Here is a 20,459-nt window from a genome sequence, read left to right as displayed (position 1 = left end):
AGACTGGTCAGGTGTCTCTATGAGAGAATTTAAGGCATTAAGGGACCTCACTCTGTTATATGAGGAAAACAACACGGTTGATCTAATTGACCTCATTGATTTAGATACATTATTGGAGGAACCTCTTTTGGTGTCCGACAATGCCCTTCATATGTTCAAACTTCCCTCTAAAAAATTCCCTCCACTTGGCACTAACCCTAGCATACTTACCTTTGTGCGACAAACAATGCGAGACATGTGTAAGCTTGCCACCACTCACTTACGCCCTAAAAATCTCAGTCAAAAAGAATTTAAGGCCCTCGATTCTCTACGCAACAACAAACAAATTATTATCAAACAATCAGACAAAGGGGGAAATGTTGTCTTGATGGACAACCAAACCTACCTTGACATGTGCCAAACTATCTTAAAAAATAATGACTGGTATTGTAAAATATCCATAAACAATATCACTCGTTTCTATATTGATTTCTATAAATTCGTTGATCAGGCCTTTTCTCAAGGTGTTATCTCTCTAGATCTACGAGATTTCATCAGAACCAAGCACCCCAAAACGGCCACTTTTTATAGCTTGCCCAAAGTTCACAAAAATAAGACCCCCATTCCTGGACGACCTATAGTTTCCGGGATCGGTTCGATTTCCGAAAACCTCAGCCAAGTCATAGATGCGCACCCTCAACCCTATGTCACATCTCTTCCTTCTTTTACTAAGGACACCATGCATTTTTTGCAAACCATTGAGGGATGCATGCTGTGTGATCAAGCTTTCCTCGTCTCTATTGACGTGGAAGCATTATATAGCAGCATCCCTCATGAAAAGGGCCTCAGTGCTATTGAGGAGGTCCTTACACGTGGACATATGTTTACTCCTGATTTTAATGATTTTTTGATTAAGGGTTTGAGATATATCCTATATCACAACTTTTTCTCTTTTGATCGCTCCCACTACCTCCAGGTGCAAGGCGTAGCGATGGGGACATGTTGTGCCCCATCCTACGCCAATCTGTACCTGGGGGAGTGGGAGCGATCCCTCCCAGACGATGATAACCTCGTCGTGTACCTCCGCCACATTAAACTGTGGCGGAGGTATATTGATGACATTTTCATCGTCTGGGATGGTCCCGAAGAGGACCTCCTTGCCTTCTTCAACGCATTGAACATCAACGACTTTAATCTGACATTCACTATGATACATGACAAAAATACTTTAACTTTCCTTGATGTGAAATTGTTCATTGATCCTGACAGATACCTACGCAGTACTCTGTTTCGGAAAGCTACAGCAGGCAATACCATCTTACACTTTGACAGCCACCATCCAATTCCCTTAAAAAGTTCCATCCCTTACGGGCAATATTTGCGGCTCCGCCGCAATTGCTCAACAGACTCGCTCTTCAGGGAGGAGGCAGACCAACTCCAGACTAGACTTCTAACCAGAGGATATAGTAGAAAATGCCTGCGCAGGGCCTATAACCGATCCTCTACTCAATTAAGAAATGATCTCTTATCGAAAAAGAAAACTATAACTGACTTCAAATCCGAGACCACTAGACCAGTCTTCCGCTACTCTTTGCAACACAAAGCGATAAAAGACATAATACAGAAACACTGGACAATCTTAACCGATGACCCTAAAATTAATCCCTTCATTACTACACATCCCTCCATTATACATAGGCGGGCCATGTCTATTAGGGATTCTTTAGTGTCTAGTGAGTTCAAGGATACTACAAATGAGAAACTACGGTGTTCCCTACCTGGTACCTTCCAGTGTGGACACTGCTCATGCTGTTACCTAATAAGAAGAGAAAAAACCTTTAGCCTCCCAAATGGCGAGACTTTCAAGCCCAAATATTTTGTGAATTGCCGCACACGCGGAGTGGTGTATCTCATGGAGTGCGAGTGTGGGGCCTATTACATAGGTAAAACTAAACAGGAATTCCAAAAACGAATCTCCAAACACAAGTATAGTATGACCATTGGGAACATTTACCTCCCCATAGGGAGGCATGTTGCCCTCTCTCATAACTATCGTGTACCGCACGTAAGTTTTGCCGCCCTCGATCATGTTCTTGTTCCAGATCGGGGAGGCGACTGGAATAAAACCTTACTACAGCGCGAACAGAAATGGATATTCAGGCTGGGGGCTATTCAGCAACCAGGCCTGAATGATGCCCTTTCATTCGCCCCCTTTTTAAAGGGTTTCACCTCGGGAAAAACCCAATAAAATTGTTCTATGTATATATTATACTCTTGATTAAATACCAACACATGTCACGTCCATGGCACCACTAGCAGAATTTAATATATGGCCAATATCCATATATCTGGATGCTTCTGTTCCAAATACATAAAAAAATTTGGTACAATCAATATTACTATTACTTTGTATATTTTCTCTTATCCCAAAAAACTCCAAATAGCCACTCGGAACATCTCTATATCCCTATATCCCCCCCTAAGTATCACAGTCCATAGTTAGACAATTCAACATATGCTTACCCACCCACAGTGGCAATGCCAGATGTTCATGATAAAACTCCAAAAAATAAGCATATATGGTCTATGCATAAATCTTTTGACATCCACTGCTCATGATCAATGCTGTGACTGTAATATAATCATGTATGTAATCTCTGCTGTGACGGGCATAAATGTTTATTTTCAGCAGAATTTATTTCTATATCTATAAATAAGTACTTTATTAATATATATTTTTTCTTCCTATAGGACCCTGTCATGTCTCCACCGGGTGGTTTTTCCCTCTTGAGTGCCTCTACAATTTGCTACCTTTGTGGTCTCTCAGTGGGGAGGGGGAGACGCAGGGCCCTGTGTTCTCTTCTTCCTCCACAAGATGGTGCTCACTGCGCCATGATGGAGGTGTTTCCTCCCCACTGACGGCGTCAGCGACGCTCCCTGGAGCCGTGGACGCCCCGTGCGCGCGCGCAGTGCGCGCGCACGTGACGTCACTGCGGCGCTCGCGATCGCAACAGAGGGTTGGGGTTAATTCCCTTCTCTGACGCCGAGGAGCTCACAGCTGGGAGGGTCATCTGACCCTGGCATCCTGGTTCAGTTGGAGGAGCCTGTTTGGGAGGGGCAGTCCACCAGGTTGGACAGGGATTTTCCAAGCAAGGCATCAGCTGCCTAAGAGTGATTACCTAAGTGGAAGCACCTGACATGCACATACTTAAACACACTAGGTGTACACCTGACACCTGCCTGTGATCCCATTCCCATACCTTACTGGATACACCACACAGAGGGTAAGACTACAATCTTCCAAAACTCTGCAGACTTGCAACAACTTTTTTCTGTTGATTCATTATTATTTATGAATCATATTCTTTTCTCCAGATACGCCTACTAATGCCTCTTCTGGAATTTGTTGCTACAATTTATTATTATACATTCAAACAAGGTAACTTTATTACAACTCTACTTAACCTCTATAAAAACACTATTTATTAATAATGCACTTTTTTATCATCTAGCTGCACACTTTTACACTAATTTAACTGGCACTCTTTTATCTAACACATTTATCTACCTTTCACCCTACTAGCCCCCACTTATAGCATTTTCGTTTTCTTTTTTGTTTGTGTCCTTTACCATTCATTACCATATTCACACATCCCCATCCACCCATCTACTCACTTATTTAATTCTAATATTTATTTATTTATTTCTACCCAACAATTTTTAACTTTTTTTTTTTTTTTTTTTTTTTTTTTTTTTTTTTCACTTTTCCTGTCTCTCACATATTCACTCACATATACACATTTCACACTCACTAAGAAATTCATCCCTATACATACATTTTTGTTTTGATTCACTACACTTTATACCAATATATAATAATTTTTGGTATCCTAATTTGATCTGTATTGTATTTCATATAACAAACCGAAATTAAGTTCGATTACCCTTCCCATCATCACCCCTTCCTTTACACCACTGAACTTTCCATATGCACTTACATAATTAAGTTTTATATGGCATTTTAGATATCCGTCTTTACATATATACTATTATAATGGGGTACATGTGCAAGTCTAGCGCCATCTACTGATACAATTTATTTATTATTATTTTTATACTTTAAAATATATCTAAATTTGGTACTCATACCACTCTATTTTTGAACTCTTAAATAGGCATCACTCAGGCAGCTTGCTTTGCTGGGCCCCCTGCCCACCTGCCCGGCCCACGCTCCCTGGCTGTATTTGGATTCCTTCCCACTCACACTGTGAGTTCCTGTAGGCCACTCATAAGGGGCATTTCTGAGGACTCTCGTGTGGGGGTACAGACCACCCGTATGGAGACAAGTTATCAGGGATCCTCAGGACTTTAATTCTACTCTGGTCCAAATAAAACTGAGAAACACAACCTGTGAGTTGGTAACTATACACTTTAAAACATATTTTTACTCAGACTGTACTATATATTATGTATTCTATTATTATATATCTATTTTTTGTTATAGTTTGCATCATATACCTTTTCCTCCGAAGAAGACTCACATGCAAGGGTCGAAACGCGTCAGGAACATTTTGACTTAAAGATCAGCCAATCATGTTGATCAATGTCATGCAACTTTGATGCTTTATCATCATATGTATGTGTTCTCAATGTTTAAACTGTACCAGAGCTCATTGTTTTATAATCAAACTTGTTCTACTTGCTAAAATAAATATCTTTTCTACTTTTTTTACAAATATTGGTACGTCTTTGTAATTTCCCACAACAAGCAACAACAATTGCTGCCTAAAAACCCCACTGGGGAAACTGTCCTTTTCTTTATTATCTATTTAGGGGTGAGCAGCACTTTCCCCCATCCCATTGTGTCCTTATCCTTCCTTTTTTTCAAAAACTGTTGAGCTGTCTGACAGTCCGGGTTTTGATACTCCGAAACCTTCTACCCAATGGCAAGAGCTGGAAGAAACTGTGGGAGGGATGGTTAGGATCCTTCACGATACCAATAGCTTTGCTGGAGCATCATGTATGGAAAATGTCCATGCATAGGAGGGGAGAGAGACACCAATAATCTTTTCAGCCGTCTTTACTGGAAAAAATATGGGATCTGTTCTTGGTTAGTGACGTGATGTTGGTTGTCCAGGTAAGATCCTCCGAGATGTGCACTCCCAGCAATTTAGTACTGATGACTCTCTCCACAGTCAAGCTGTTCATAGTCAGTGGGGGGTGATCAACAGAATTTCTCCTGAAATCCATCACAACCTCCTTTGTTTTGCTTACATTAAGGGACTGGTTGTTTGTATTACACCGTTTAACCAGTTGTGCCACTTCCTCTCTGTAGAGCAGGGGTGTCAAACTCAATTTCATCCTTGGCCGCATCAGCATTATGATTGCCCTCAAAAGGGCAGATTGTAACTGTAAGATTAGACGTCCAGCGCATCCCCTCCCCTTACATTAGATGTCAAGAGTCACCCCACCATCAGAAGGAGTCCCTCTCTCCCTTACATCACAGTGCACCCCCCTTTCCTTATGCTGCTGCTGGGAAGAAGCTGGATGCATTGCTTGAAAGCATAAAGTAAGGGTCTGGAGTAGGACCAGAGGAGGGCTGGAGGAGAGCTGTGAGGGCCACATGAAATGTCTTGGAGGGCCGGATTCGGCCCGCTGGCCTTGTGTTTGACACCTGTGCTGTAGAGTGTTTCATCATTGTTGCTGATGAGATCTACCACAGTTGTGTCATCCGCAAACTTGATGATATGGTTGGAGCTGAACTAATTTAGTTAAAGCTGGTCCCTCTCTTTAGGACCCCCTACCCATAACTTATCCCTCTTTTGGGGGCACTGATCCCCTCCCTCCTCTATCACTGTTGGGCCTCATGCACGCAGGACATTTTGTAAGCTCCTCCTAGGAGTGTCAGGCATTTATTTTCCTGTCTCCAAACACCCCTGCATGTTGGCCTATGTGTCCTTGCACACAGTGGGCCAGATTCACGTAGGAGAGCGTATCTTTAGTTGGGCGTATCCTATTTACGCTACGCCGCCGCAACTTAGACAGGCAGGTGCATTATTCACAAAGCACTTGCTCCGTAAGTTGCGGCGGCGTAGCGTAAATCGGCCGGCGTAAGCCCGCCTAATTCAAATGTGGGCGTGTTTTATTAAAATGAGCTGTGACCCCATGCAAATGAAGCGGCGATCGTACGGCGCATGTGCGCGCATGCTCAGTATCACGTTGAATTTACTCCATAAGATACGCCAGGCCCAATGCCTGTGACGTGAACGTAACCTACGCACAGCCCCATTCACGTACGACTTACGTAAACGACGTAAAAAGATACACTTACTGACGTCCATACTTTGCATTGGCTGCGCCTCATATAACAGGGGTTAACTTTACGCCTAACGTAAACGGCGTAGCGGGTGCAAGTACGTTCGTGAATCGGCGTATCTACCCAATTTACATATTTGACGCGTAAATCTACAGAAGCGCCCCTTACGGCCAGCGTAAATATGCACCCAAGATACGACGGCGTAGGTGACTTACGCCGCTCGTATCTTGGCCAAATCTATGCGTAACTGATTCTAAGAATCAGGCGCATAGATACGACGGCTCACATTCGGACTTACGACGGCGTACGTGGAGATACGCCGTCGTAAGTCCACTGTGAATCTGGCCCATAGGCTTTTAGAGAACAGAAAAAACTCTTCAAACTTGTAAATGCCCATTAACGCTTGGTGCGTTTAGCGGTTGAATGTTCATTATTTTCAATAGCCAGAATAAATGATTGTTCTGGCCAATGTAATCAATTAATGCCCAAGCATTTGACACGTCTAAATGCGCCTAAATGCATTACACGTTTTTACAAGCATCAGGTGTTTTTTCTGCAAAAACGCTGCCGCCAGCAGGTAAGGCTTCTAGGAAAGTTTGCAGAATGTCCATTGTGCATGAGCCTTTATTCCGATCATTGCGGTGGACTTTGTAGCGGAAAATGCTGCAGTTGTGTTTTTTTTGCCATTGAAGTGCTGTAACAGCCCATTGAAAATGCATCATAGCAAAAAAAATCTGGCAGAGGTGCTAACCCCTCACTAAAATTATAATAGGAAAAAAAGGTGAGTTTTAGATTCTTTTCTAATATGTTTTTGTTAATGCACATAGAAGAATGAAGGGACCACAAAGCAAGGTTTAGTTGACTAGGGCAGGAAATAGGGAAGCAGGTAAGGGTATCAAAATCCCTAAAACGTTCCTTACCCATCACCCTAGTAGTAGGTAGAAGAGACGACTTGTCTTGGGTGCTTCAATGGCAGGGAGTACAATACTATTAGGACCTGTAACCTATGTTCATAGCTCAGTGGAGGGGGCACACTAAAGCCTGGCACACACTACTTTTTTTTTTGTTCAGGCGCTGGGGCAAGCGCTGATCAGATGTTGGTTTTCCAGCATGTCCCTTTGACAAAAAAACGGTCAGACAGCTGTACACATTGATCGAATGTCGGCCGATTCAGCAGGAAATGGGCGATTTGTGGCCCTAGCATTAAACATTTTTATCAAGTGTGCTAAAGAACCTAATCCTTGCACTGCTATCACCAGTAACAAGCACATCCTGTGATGCTCTGCTTCTGCTCTGTTGGCTTTGAGGTCATCGTAGGCTGGCCATAGATGGAGCGATTTTCTTTCCTGTAACCACGCTTTGCAGGAAAGAAAATCATTTGATTCCCCCCTCAACGCGGTCAGTCTTGATGATGAGTCTGGTGGAGCCATTGTTCTTTCCCAGCAGTCATTATTGCTAGCAGCTAGCAATAATTAGGAAAAAGGGAGTAGCCGCTCCAGGTGGGAACCCAGATGAATATCCTCCGTTGCAGACAACTCAGGTGCAGGCAATGCACTTAGCAAAGCAGGAACAAAAATTGTTTCTGGACAGCCGCACTCTGAACAAGTTGTAGCCTTTATTAAAAAAAGGACTGCACTACAAGTCACAGCAACATAAAATAAAATCCGACTTCCGACGCGTTTCGCACTGAAACTAGTGCTTAGTCATAGCTGCTTAGCTAGCAATAATTGCATGCACAATCCGACAGGCTGGTTGTACCTAAGTTGATTAATGAATCAACTTGGGAACATTCAGCCTTGCCCATACATGGTTTGAATCTTCACAGATTCCTCCTGCAGAACCAGTCATCTATGACTGTCTGAAGTCTCCACTCTTTAACTGAAGGCTCCTTTGACATCAGAGCTGTGCCACATGACCTGGAACTAGAGTGCCATGGCACCTATATTTAACACCTGGCACACGTTTACCGGTGCTTTTTGTAGTCCTACCCCAATTCCTGCCTAATTAGGGAAATTCGACCTTCCTTTGGAGTTGGGTCACCTTTATCCGATCTTCAGTATAATGGCAGCTGATTATGACAGTAGCCCAACAACACACGGTTAAATAATAGTGCTTGGAAAGCAGTTAGGATAATGCATAGGAAGTGTCTTACGTTAGACTTTTCAGATTTCAGCTGTACAAGCAGGTTCCTTGCTATTCCTGGGTTACCTCTAACATATAGGGACGGAAGTTGAAAGTTAAGGTTATCAGATTTATTATGCTTACATCTTCATATTTCTATTTTTGTAGGAATTTTTGTCCTTTTCTTTAATGGGATTGAAATGTCTACATATATATATAGGAAAATATCCTCACTGAAGTGCATCTGTATTTATGTGTGGTGGAATTAAAAAAGCCTTAAAACAAATCTGCTGCTAGTGAAGATAAGTGTTTAGCAAATAATTAAAAATCCACTCCACCAAGAGCCCATAGTATTTTATTTTCCTGATATATTAGTGAATTGAAGAAAAGGGGTACAATGGGCCACTAACCAGTTCCCTAAGAGCAGAGTGTGCAGTGGGGCTCACTCCATGGAGGACAGGAGAATATGGGTTTCCTTTTCCCTGGGTAGATACAATGCAAATTCCTCTTTTACATTTGTAGGGGATTATTGGGTAATCATTCACACTCTGTGACACCACTGACCTTAGGAAAATCCACCGTTGTTCATGACGTCCAGCTATGCCGATTCACACCAATCACGATGAACGATGCCTGCAAAAAAAATAAAAACGCCGACATGTCTGAACCCACGTTCATTCCCACCAAAAGACACCTTTCAGTTCCCTCCCCAAGGGGTGGGGTCTCCCAGATGATGTCACTGACCATATATGGACATGACCATATTCCATCAATAAGTTTTTTTTGTTTTTTAGAGACTAGTGCATGATATGGTAACTGGATTAGGTACTTATTTTAACTGGTATAGAAAATAGTAAAGATAATGCGCATACCAAAAAAAACGTGATAAACCAGCAGCAAACTCAAAAATGTTATACAACATATACAAGAATCGATAAAAAAGGGAGTTGCGCTACAAATACCTTATAGATACATGATGTCTATAAGTAAATTGCTATATAAAGTCCCATGTGAGTATAAACCCGTATGGATATGGTGTATAAACAATGAAATGTCCAATAAGTGAGAAATAAAATCCAAAATCCGTGATTTATGATGCTAGGGTGTAGGCTGGGATAGATGAATATCCAAAGTTCAGGCTGACCCTTACCAGAAATAAAGATCCTAATGGATCAAGCTGGGCACAAAGTAGTGTGTATCCAATCAATGCACCAAACGAAAGACCTTCTGCCAGGATGCTCCGAAATCACCAACCACAACGCAGCAACCAAGAAGGAAGAAAAAACCAAAATGGTGCAAAACCATATAGCAAAAACATAGAACACTTAGACTTGCTCCCAGTGAACACTTGACAAACAGCATGAAGTAAAGTGAGGAACCACCACCACAGAGACACACTGACCCTTACCAGAGCCCTGTGATCCTCAAGGGATCAGCTGAGCATAGAGACAGTGTTACAGCTTGCAATGATGTGGCGTCATAAAATATGTTCTCCAGTTCAGGGATCAGATGGCAAGGTAACCATAAAAAAGAGAAGGGGCTCGCATAGTGAAATACCATCAGGTTTAATAAAAATAACAGGTATAAAACTTACACTTAGGTAGTATAAGGACAGCATAAAAAACGAACAGCCGGCCGGCAAAGAGAACGAGGTGCGTCCTCGATACGCGGTGACGTCAGCACGTCGCCTCTCAACGTTTCGTCTTCAGGAAGACTTGGTTTGATGTTTTATTTCTCACTTATTGGACATTTCATTGTTTATACACCATATCCATACAGGTTTATACTCACATGGGACTTTATATAGCAATTTACTTATAGACATCATGTATCTATAAGGTATTTGTAGCGCAACTTATTTTAACTGTCCTACAGGAGTCCTTAATTGTACAAGTAAAAATCATGGGGTTCTGGTTTAAAGCATAAATAACACCAAACTTTTTTTAGTTTTGGATAGAGTTGAGAAGGGCTAAAACCCATCGCTTTTCTTTGCTGTCTGTGTCCCATTAGGGAGATATTCCTCTACTCCTATCCCAGCGGTGCAACAGGTAATGAAAGGCAGAGGGATATTCCCCTCTAATGTCGCGTACACACGATCAGAAATTTCGACAAGAAAACCGTGGATTTTTTTTTTCGACTGAATTTTGGCTCAAACTTGTCTTACATACACACGGTCGCACCAAATTACGACCGTCCAACACGCGGTGACGTACAACCCTACAACGAGCCGAGAAAAATTAAGTTCAATGCTTCCGGGAATGCGTCGACTTGATTCCGAGCATGCGTAGGATTTTTCTCCGCCGGAATTGCATACAGACGATCGGAATTTCCGACAAGAACTTTTCCCGTCTGAAAATTTGAGAACCAGCTCTCAAATCTTACTTGGCGGAATATCTGACAGAAAAATTCAGTTGGAGCCTACACATGGTCGGAATTTCGGACCAAAAGCTCACATCGGACTTTTCTTGTCAGAATTTCCGATCGTGTATACGCGGCATTAGATGTCAGAAGAGTAGGTGTCCCCGTTGCAAAAATGCACCCTCATCTGTTGTTCTAGTGACAACTCTGAAATGACAAATTTCACCTGAAAATGGTCAAAAGGACAGTTGAGTGGATCTCCCCAATAGGGGCAAAGACCGCTATACAAGCAATTGACAGATGATCCAACCCCTCACCACTCTAACCAAAACGAAATAAAAGTTTTGCTTTTACATTCATTTAAATAGTATTTGTGTATAAAAAAAATACTTGAAGCTTTTCATGACTGATGTGGTGACCAGGGTTGTCTGAATCACCAGATAATGAATTTTTGTACCTCTTATATTGTGGTTGTTCCTGGTGGGTGGAGCTGGGATTCCGGGAGCTCATCAGAAAGATAGAAGAAAGCCATGTGCAGAATATATCAAAAATGTGTGTGCAGGTCTGTAACATCCCATTTATTGAATTCATTTATTTTTTAACTTGCTTTTTCAGGCACTGGTTGATTGTCACCCAGCAGGAATCAGCACTCATACTTCCCTCAACGTGCCGGAATGTGTGTCTAAAGAAGCGAGGTCCCTCATTCAGCAGGTAACACGATAATAACCTGCTGAACATTCACACCCTCCTTTAAAGAGTGTGATTTTATTAAGCACATATTTTAAATGATTATTACGTGGTTTATCTTAAAGTAACATTTAACATTATACAAGTTTGTTTTTCTGTATATTTTTGGTTGTAGTAATGCTCAGCTCTGGGCAAACTAAAAACATTAAACTGGAGCACCAGGAGAAAAAAAGCAACTTGGGCTACAGCACTCGCTTCTTCTCTATCCCCTGCAGTAATTGCTTTCCGCCACTAGATATCCTCAGCCTTGGAGGTCCTGGAAATCCAGAATACAGGTGCAGGCCGTCATTGACCCACCCCCTGAGGAGGCATCACTATGGCACCCTCTACTCACAGTGATGCAAAGAATGGTGCTGTATCATCACATTAATAAGATATAAATTTGAAAGTGGAGCTAAACGCCATGATACTTCAACGGTCAGATGTCCCTTGCCAGCAACCAGCATCTTCACGCTGCGTACACACGGTCAATCCATCCAATGAGAATGGTCCGACGGACCGTTTTCATCGGTTCACCGCTGAAGTGGCCTGATGGTCTGATGTGCGTACACACCATCAGTTCAAAATCCGATCGGGTCAGAACGCGGTGACGTCAAACACAAGACGTGCTGAAAAAAACTAAGTTCAATGCTTCCAAGCATGCATCGACTTGATTCTGAGCATGCGCGAGTTTAGAACCGATGCTTTTGTGTACTAACCATCGGTTTGGACCAATGGTCAGCCGTCCATCGGTTCGATTTTAAAGCAAGTTCTATAATTTTTGTCCGATGGACAACAGACCGATGGCCCGTACACACGGTCGGTTTGGACCGATGAAACTGGACTTTAGGGCGTTTTCATCGGTTTGGACCGACCGTGTGTACGCGGCCTCACTCTTGTGGGTGCTGGTCTGCGGCCATTCTTTTTAGCCAGCCCAGGATGACGTCACTCTTGCACACATGTAAAAGTGCACAGGCACTTACACCGCTCAGTGTACATTCCAAAGAAGTCTGCAGGCAGGTACATTTCTTTTATTGCAGAGGAGCATGCATGTCTCCTCTGCAAATGCCTGCATCAATTTAAATTTAAATTTTTCAAAGCAAACTCGCCCATCCATCCATGTCTCCATGCTTTATTTTGTTGAGAAATCACTTTGAAGAACAACCCCCTAGCATTTCTGGCTGTGGCCATCTTGTGTAAGGTCAGATGATTCATGTAGCATGTACTTCCTTGAATCCAACTGCCCTTGGCTCAAGCATGCATGCAGGAGAGTGTGCTTCGCTGACAAAACCCCTCCTCCTCTCTTTACCTCATTAGGACTCCTGAATGTATGACATAATTTGCCTAGGCAAGAAACCAGCAAGTAACTGAAGAAATGTACAAATATAAAGTTGTAAATATGATATACTTTCTTATCTATTAACTAATGCTGGCAGCATAAGGATTAAAAATAACCAATGTAGATTGGCAGAGCGAAGTTCCACTTGAAGCTAAATAAAATCAACATGAGAGCCAGGCATAAGAAGCTCAGCAATTTTTCTTTATAGGGCTCCTGAAATAAATTATAAGTCAGATACTTGTTTTTCTCCTTATAACGTTTTTCCCTTTTCTGATACTAAATGATTTTGTCGGCTAATACAATTGCTGCATATTTTAGATTTTGAATGTTAGAACATAAAACATAGACTTTTGGCACCAATTTTTTAATTCTTCCAAAGCTGTCACTCTAAGACAAGTCCTCCTCTAAACACAGGTCCCCATTCAGTAGATCATTATTCCATACAGGCCGCTATTTGTATTGAATTGCCGATGAGGAGAACCATCCACGCCGGTGAATAAAACAAATGGATTTGATGGTTTTTGTATTTTTTTTTTCCCCCAGCTTTGCTTATTTTATGAACAGCTGGTTTGGAGATTCTTCCCGCCCCCAGTGAACGCCGCAGCTCACAGATGAAATATTAAAACGGCAAATGTTGTCAAACGTTCGCCTGACACTGAACTTCTGAAGACGCGGCCTCTGTTTCAGGTGCCTTTACCGGAGTCAGCGCTTCGCTCCTCATCTTGGCTCATCCGTTCCAAGATCTTGACAAGGCTGGCAATGGGAAGAGAGGAATTAAGCGCAAAGAATTCCCTTTGCCTTTTCTCTTCTGCCGTGCCTGGAGCAGATTTTTGGCTCTGTAGAAGTGCAAGGAGGGGGAAGTGGTGGAAGGTTTCTGATGATCTGTGTTCGTTCCCCTATTAGAAATAGGATCATTTCAGACATCTGTGTTTTACAAATTCTCTCTGATGGCAGACTTGTCTCATTTTGTCTGCCTTGCACTTGTCAAAATACATCCTACTCTTTCCACATCACATCTGAGACCCAAGCGATCTGTTCTAAGGGAGATCCAAGGACATTGGCTCCCTCGAGATTTCTGTGCAGGAGGTGGCACAGCAGTCTCTACTAGAAGGGCAATTATGTAAGGTGCTTTTTTGACTTTTACAGAAACGAAACTTCAGAAGCAATGAGCGTTGTGTTTTTTTTTTTTCCACAAAAAAGATTTTATTGGTGCAAAATCAACATTACACATATATACGTTTGTCAGGTTCAATAAATTCCGAACAACAATGTACTGGGCATCAGTGACAAACCTAAAACATTTGGTATAACAAGGGTAGAACAGTATATTCAACCTTAAAGGAACAGGGTAAGCGGGGGTTAGTACCTACATAAGACTCGGTACATAGCATAGGAAAAAAAAAAAGAGCAAGAAAACCGACAGATCATTTTATTGAAGTGGGGTCATTTCAGGCTTCCCGGAGGATATCCCATCTGAGGGAGTATGTGGTATGGTTTGCAGTAGAGATGCGGGTAGGACCGGGAAGAGAGTTAGGAAAGTAAGGCCTATAGAGAAGGTCTGGGGGTATAGGCAGTTGCCTTGGGACGACCGTTTAGGAGCGGTAACATTGTCGGTGTGTGGGGAATTTCCGGGGAATGGGAAGGGGGAAGGACGTTAGGGAGTAAAGAGAAGAGAAGAGGGGAGAGGGAGGGGGCAAGAGGGGGAGTCGAGACAAGGGACAGAAAAAAAAAAAAAAAAGGGGGGGGGGGCCACTCCTCCGTCACAGGATCGCGGAGCACCTCAGGCTGAGGTGCGAGGGGGGGTAATTAATAGGTAGCTCAAGACTTTACAAAGGGAAATAGGATTTATAACAATCAGAGAATTTGAAGTGGGTCCAGCAGGCCCAGGTTTGTGTAAATTTCTGTAGACGTTCCTGAGATATGTGGATAAGTTCCTCTAATTCTGCGATCCTATCTATTCTAGATAGCCATTCTCTATTGGTGGGAGCGTCTGTTGAACGCCAGTGGGTTGGGATGCACAGTCTTGCCGCATTTACCATGTGCATAGCTAAGGTCTTGTGGTAATCGTGTTTAGGAAGGGTGTAGGAGATATTGAGCTGGGCTGTAGTCTAGTTCATATGTGGTGACCTTTTTAATGATGGAGTGTACCCCCGCCCAGAACCTCTGGATGGACCCACACTCCCACCATATGTGGATCATAGATCCCACTTCAGTTTTGCATCTCCAACACGTGTTAGGGATCGTAGGCGAAAACTTATGCAGGCGCGTAGGGGTTCTGTACCATTTGGTTATGATCTTATAACCATTTTCTTGGATCGCAACGTTTAAGGATCCTTTGTGCGCAGTTGCATAAATGTCTTCCCAATCCTCCTTGTTGAGAGTTAGTTTCAAGTCTTTTTCCCAGGATTCGTGTAGGTGTTCCATAGTGGGGGGGGAAGAGTTCTCCTGGAGGCAGGTGTAAATGGAGGAGATTAGGTGTCTTTGTGGGGCAGGGCGTGTACAGAGAGATTCAAAGGGGGTAAGACGCCTAGCCCAGGTCTCTTTCGAGGTTTTGGACGAAAGGTAATGTCTCATTTGCCTATAGGGCCAGAATGGGAGAGATTGTGTGCGGGAATCGGCTACTAGATCTTCATATGATCTTAGGTTTCCTCCCTGAAACATGTGGTTTGCGAGGATATCTGTATGTGGCCATTCCTTTTGAAGGAAGGTAGCATCTCCCGGGGGGAAGTCCGGGTTTCCCCTCAGGGGTGTCAGCGGGCCTAGGTGGGTAGAAAGTTTATGATGGGACACAGCTCTATTGAACGCTGCTAGGGAAGGGTATATTAAAGGGTTTGATTTGAGTGAATGGGGCCATAGCTGAGAAGGAATCCATGGTAGCGTATGTGTAGGCGTGTGGGTAAAATGTCTTTCTAAAGAGACCCAGGCTTTCATCAGGTGATGTATCTTCCAGTCTGCCACCCTAGTCAGGTGGCAAGCGAGGTAATAGAGCGTTGTGTTTTTATTAAGCCAATACAGAGTCCTGGTTTTTAAATGTTTTTTTTGAGAAGTTATATTGTTTTTTGAGCCTTTTTTCTAATCCTATTTATAACAGATACAGTTTAAACTATATTAAAACTGTATCTGTGTTTACAATTTCCATCTGTTTTACAGTAAATATTAAAGGAGAAAAGAAGAGAAAAGCAAACATACCTACTCATTTCAATGGCTGCAGCATCACAGCGCCAGTTCTAAGCCCAAGAACTGAGCAACAGCCGATCACTCAGTCCACTCTGAGTGGAAAGCGTTGATTGTCATTCACTGCTCTCTGCTCTGCCCCTACAGTGCTCACTGGAGCTTACAATCTAAGGTCCCTAACTCATATTCCTACATGCTAGAGCCAGATTACACAAGAGCCAATTACGCTACCAGCAAGTTTTTGGAGTGTGGGAGGAAACCGTAGTACCCGGCGGAAACCAATGCAGGCACAGGGAGAACATGCAAACTCCAGGCAGGTAGTGCCGTAGTTGCGATTTGAACCAATGACCCTAGTGCTGCTTGGCAGAAGTGCTAACCACTTAGCCACTGTGCCAGAGACTTGGGAGAGTGGTCTCCATGCAAATCTTGGTCCAAGTGGGTTGCTTGGGACAAAAGATAGGCAACTTACGAGGTATATGGGGCTTCACGTAGATACGTTACACCGCCGCAAGTTTTCATCGCAAGTGCCTGATTCAAAGCACTTGCAATGAAAACCCTCGCCGGCGGCCTCCGGCGTAAGCCCGCGTAATTCAAATGGGCGTGTGCCATTTAAATTAGGCGCGCTCCCGCGCCGGACCTACTGCGCATGCTCCCTTTTGAATTTCCCGCCGTGCTTTGCGCGAAGTGACGTCATTTTTTCGATCGGCAACGTGTGTAGCGTACTTCCGTATTCCCGGACGTCTTACGCAAACAACGTGAATTTTTAAATTTCGACGCGGGAAAGACGGCCATACTTTATACAGCACATACGTGTGCTGTGTAAAGTTAAGGCACCAAAAACGACGACTAACTTTGCGACGGAAAACTAGACTAGCGGCGACGTAGCGAACGCGAAAAACCGTCATGGATCGCCGTAACTCCTAATTTGCATACCCGACGCTGGTTTACGACGCAAACTCCATCCAAGGGGCAGCCGCGGTACTGCATCCTAAGATCCGACAGTGTAAAAAAATTACACCTGTCGGATCTTAGGGATATCTATGCGTAACTGGTTCTATGAATCAGTCGCATAGATACTCTGAGAGATACGACGGAGTATCTGAGATACTCCGTCGTATCTCCTTTGTGAATCTGGGCCTCGGTGTTTAAACTGTGGTTCCTGACATCACCCAAGGGACATACTTAATGTTAAGTAGAGAGGACTGCCAGATACTGCAGACATAAAATAATGGAAAGAGACTATGGATATGTTTACAGGTTTGATTGGAGACTGGAAACCTTCTGCAAAATATAGTGAAAGACTGTAGACGTGTTTTATGAGGCCAATGGAAATCTCTGTTATTACTTCTTTACAAATCATTGCTTTCACTCCCAATGATGGTCCAAGGGCTGAGCATCGTGTACCAAAAGCCACAGATTGAGACAACGGCTCTGGATGCTGGGTAGGGATGAGCCAAACACCACCCAGGTTCGGTTCGCACCAAAACATGAGAACAGGCAAAAAAAAATTGTTCGAACACGCAAACACCGTTAAAGTCTATGGGACACGAACATAAAAAATCAAAAGTGTTCATTTTAATGGTTAATCTGCAAGTTATTGTCATAAAAAGTGTTTGGAGACCTGGGTCCTGCCCCAGGGGACATGTATCAATGCAAAAAAAAAGTTTCAAAAACTGCATTTTTTTCAGGAGCAGTGATTTTAATAATGCACAAAAGTGAAATATTCCTTTAAATTTCGTACCTGGGGGCTGTCTATAGTATGCCTGTAAAGTAGTGCATGTTTCCCGTGTTTAGAACTGTCCCTGCACAAAATGTCATTTAAAACTATTTGCGGCTATTCATGAATTATCGGGTCCTGGCAATACAGATAAGTCATTGAAAAAAACGTCAGGGGTTCTCCCCCCCAGTCCATTACCAGGCCCTTTGGGTCTGGGATGAATATTAACCACTTAAGACCCAGACCTTTAATCAGCTAAAGGACCCGGCCAGTTTTTGCGATTAGTCACTGCGTCGCTTTTACTGACAATTGCGCGGTCGTGCGACGTAGCTCCCAAACAAAATTGGCATCCTTTTTTTTCCCACAAATAGAGCTTTCTTTTGGTGGTATTTGATCACCTCTGCGGTTTTTATTTTTTGCGCTATAAACAAAAATAGAGCGACAATTTTGAAAAAATCTCAATAGTTTTAACTTTTTTCTATAATAAATATCCCCCAAAAATATATAAAACATTATTTTTTTTCCTCAGTTTGGGCCGATACGTATTCTTCTACCTATTTTTGGTATAAAAAAAAATCGCAATAAGCTTTTATCGATTGGTTTGCGCAAAATTTATAGCGTTTACAAAATAGGGGATAGTTTTATTGCATTTTTTTTTTTTATTTTTTTTTTTACTACTAATGGCGGCGATCATCGATTTTTTTTCGTGACTGCGACATTATGGCGGACACTTCGGACAATTTTGACACATTTTTGGGACCATTGTCATTTTCACAGCAAAAAATGCATTGTTTACTGTGAAAATGACAGTTGCAGTTTGGGAGTTAACCACAAGGGGGCGCTGATGGGGTTATGTGTGACCTCATTTGTGTTTCTAACTGTAGGGGGGTGTGGCTGTAGGTGCGACGTCATCGATTGTGGTTCCCTATAAAAGGGAACACACGATCGATGACAGCGCCACAGTGAAGAACGGGGAAGCTGTGTTTACACACAGCTCTCCCCGTTCTTCAGCTCCGGGGACCGATCGTGGGACTCCAGCGGCAAACAGGTCCACGAGTCCCGCGGCCGCGGTCACTGAGCTTCGGACTGGGTCGCGTGAACGTGCTCGCGACCCCACGGCTGGGCTTAAAGAGCCACGTACATGTACGTGGATGTGTCCAGCCACGCCATTCTGCAGACTTATATAGGCGTGAATGGGTCCTTAAATGGTTAAGGGGAACCACGAACCAAAAATAAAAAATGTGGGGGTCCCCCCAAATTCCATATCGGGCCCTTCAGGTCTGGTATGGATATTAAGGGGAACCAAAAATGGCGTGGGGTTCCCCCCAAAAATCCATACCAGACCCTTCAGGGTCTGCTATGTGAATTGGTAAGGGGTACATTGTACCTCTACCATTTCACAAAGAAAAAGTGTAAAAATGTTAAAAATCACAAGTCCTTTATTAAAAAAAAATTGATACATGTCCCCTGGGGCGGGACCCAGGTCCCCAAACACTTTTTATGACAATAACTTGCATATTAACCTTTAAAATGAGCACTTTTGATTTTTCATGTACGGGTCCCATAGACTCTAACGGTGTTCGTGTGTTCGAACAAATTTTTTGCCTGTCCGCTGTTCGCCGAACGGGCGAACAGCCAATGTTCAAGTCAAACTCATGTTCGACTCGAACATAAAGCTCATCCCTAATGCTGAGGAATCTAAGTGTTGGTCCCTCTTGATAGATGGCATTGAAGTCATTAGATGTAATGTGAAAAAAAATATATACGCTTTTAATAGTAGAGGCACCTATTTGTAAAATGACTCTACAAATCTTGAGTCTACAATAATCAAGGACTCAATTTAAAAACGGGCATCTGTAAAAACAAAATCTCATTTTGTTTTGTTCTTTTTTCCTACTATCATTGTATGCAAAATTGTGCAACTCTCTGGTAAAAACGGTATAGTTGTTTTGGTCTATGGTCTGACTAGACTACATCCTTACATCATAAATACTATATAACTCATGGAGTAATTTGCAGAAGACTCAAAGGTCAAACCTTTAGTCTAAGCTGCATGCTGCCAGCCTTTTGTCTGGGTCCCTGAGCTTTGACCTGGCATCCTTGTAGACTGGAGGTCTATGAGGTCATTCCTGGTCCATCATGTCTGCTAAGAATCCTCACAGGCCACCTGCGCTGCTGAACCAGAAGTAATAAGAAAGGGGAAAGCGTTCTCTGGAATTAACCCCTGCACCCTCTGATGACCCAGCATCTTCATCATGGCTCATAACACCCCTGCAAGTGGCCGCTGGGGAGATACTAATGTAGCCTGTTGTTTGTAGGAGGAAACCAGCAGTCCATGTTGTCAGGAAGTCTTTAGCAGGAAAAAGGAAAGCCTATAGTAGTATGGAGCGGGCTCGTCTGTTTTTCCTTTCCTTTTCTACTTACAAATGTCACAAACACGTCCAGGGGGAACGTCTGGGGAAATTTATGCCACTTCTGACTCTACGTACAGGGCCTTTGACTTCACTTTCATACTCTTCAAAGTTTCCTCTGCTTTGTAGTGGCAGATGAAGACAAATGTTTAACTGGGGAAATTCCCAGCGTCTGTACTGTACTTGGTGCAAAGACCCTTTCGGTACAGGAATTACATACACTGACACTTGGAATATACTATGCATAATACTACCCTGTGTATTTTATTTGTTCTATGTTATCTAGCTTACAATACAATTACTGATTTTAAAGAGGCA

The 20,459-nt window shown here is 43.0% G+C and overlaps 1 protein-coding gene and 1 long non-coding RNA gene across 2 annotated transcripts in view; both read left to right on the top strand.

The window, feature by feature from the left end:
- Positions 1-20,459, top strand: part of RPS6KC1 (ribosomal protein S6 kinase C1) — a 239,590-nt gene that overhangs the window by 213,429 nt on the left and 5,702 nt on the right. The window contains exon 15 of the mRNA XM_040351456.1: positions 11,390-11,485. Within this exon, the coding sequence (XP_040207390.1) occupies positions 11,390-11,485 (96 nt within the window). The remainder of the gene's footprint in view (positions 1-11,389; positions 11,486-20,459) is intronic.
- On the top strand, positions 2,465-4,717 carry LOC120937909. The gene is made up of 4 exons (XR_005748768.1): positions 2,465-3,263; positions 3,355-3,418; positions 4,155-4,389; positions 4,484-4,717. It is a non-coding gene; the product is annotated as an uncharacterized LOC120937909 (long non-coding RNA).

Source organism: Rana temporaria, chromosome 4, assembly GCF_905171775.1.
Source record: "Rana temporaria chromosome 4, aRanTem1.1, whole genome shotgun sequence".
Taxonomy (NCBI): Eukaryota; Metazoa; Chordata; class Amphibia; order Anura; family Ranidae; genus Rana; species Rana temporaria.
Note: the sequence above shows the minus strand (reverse complement) of the source record. Positions and strands in the feature narration are given on the sequence as shown.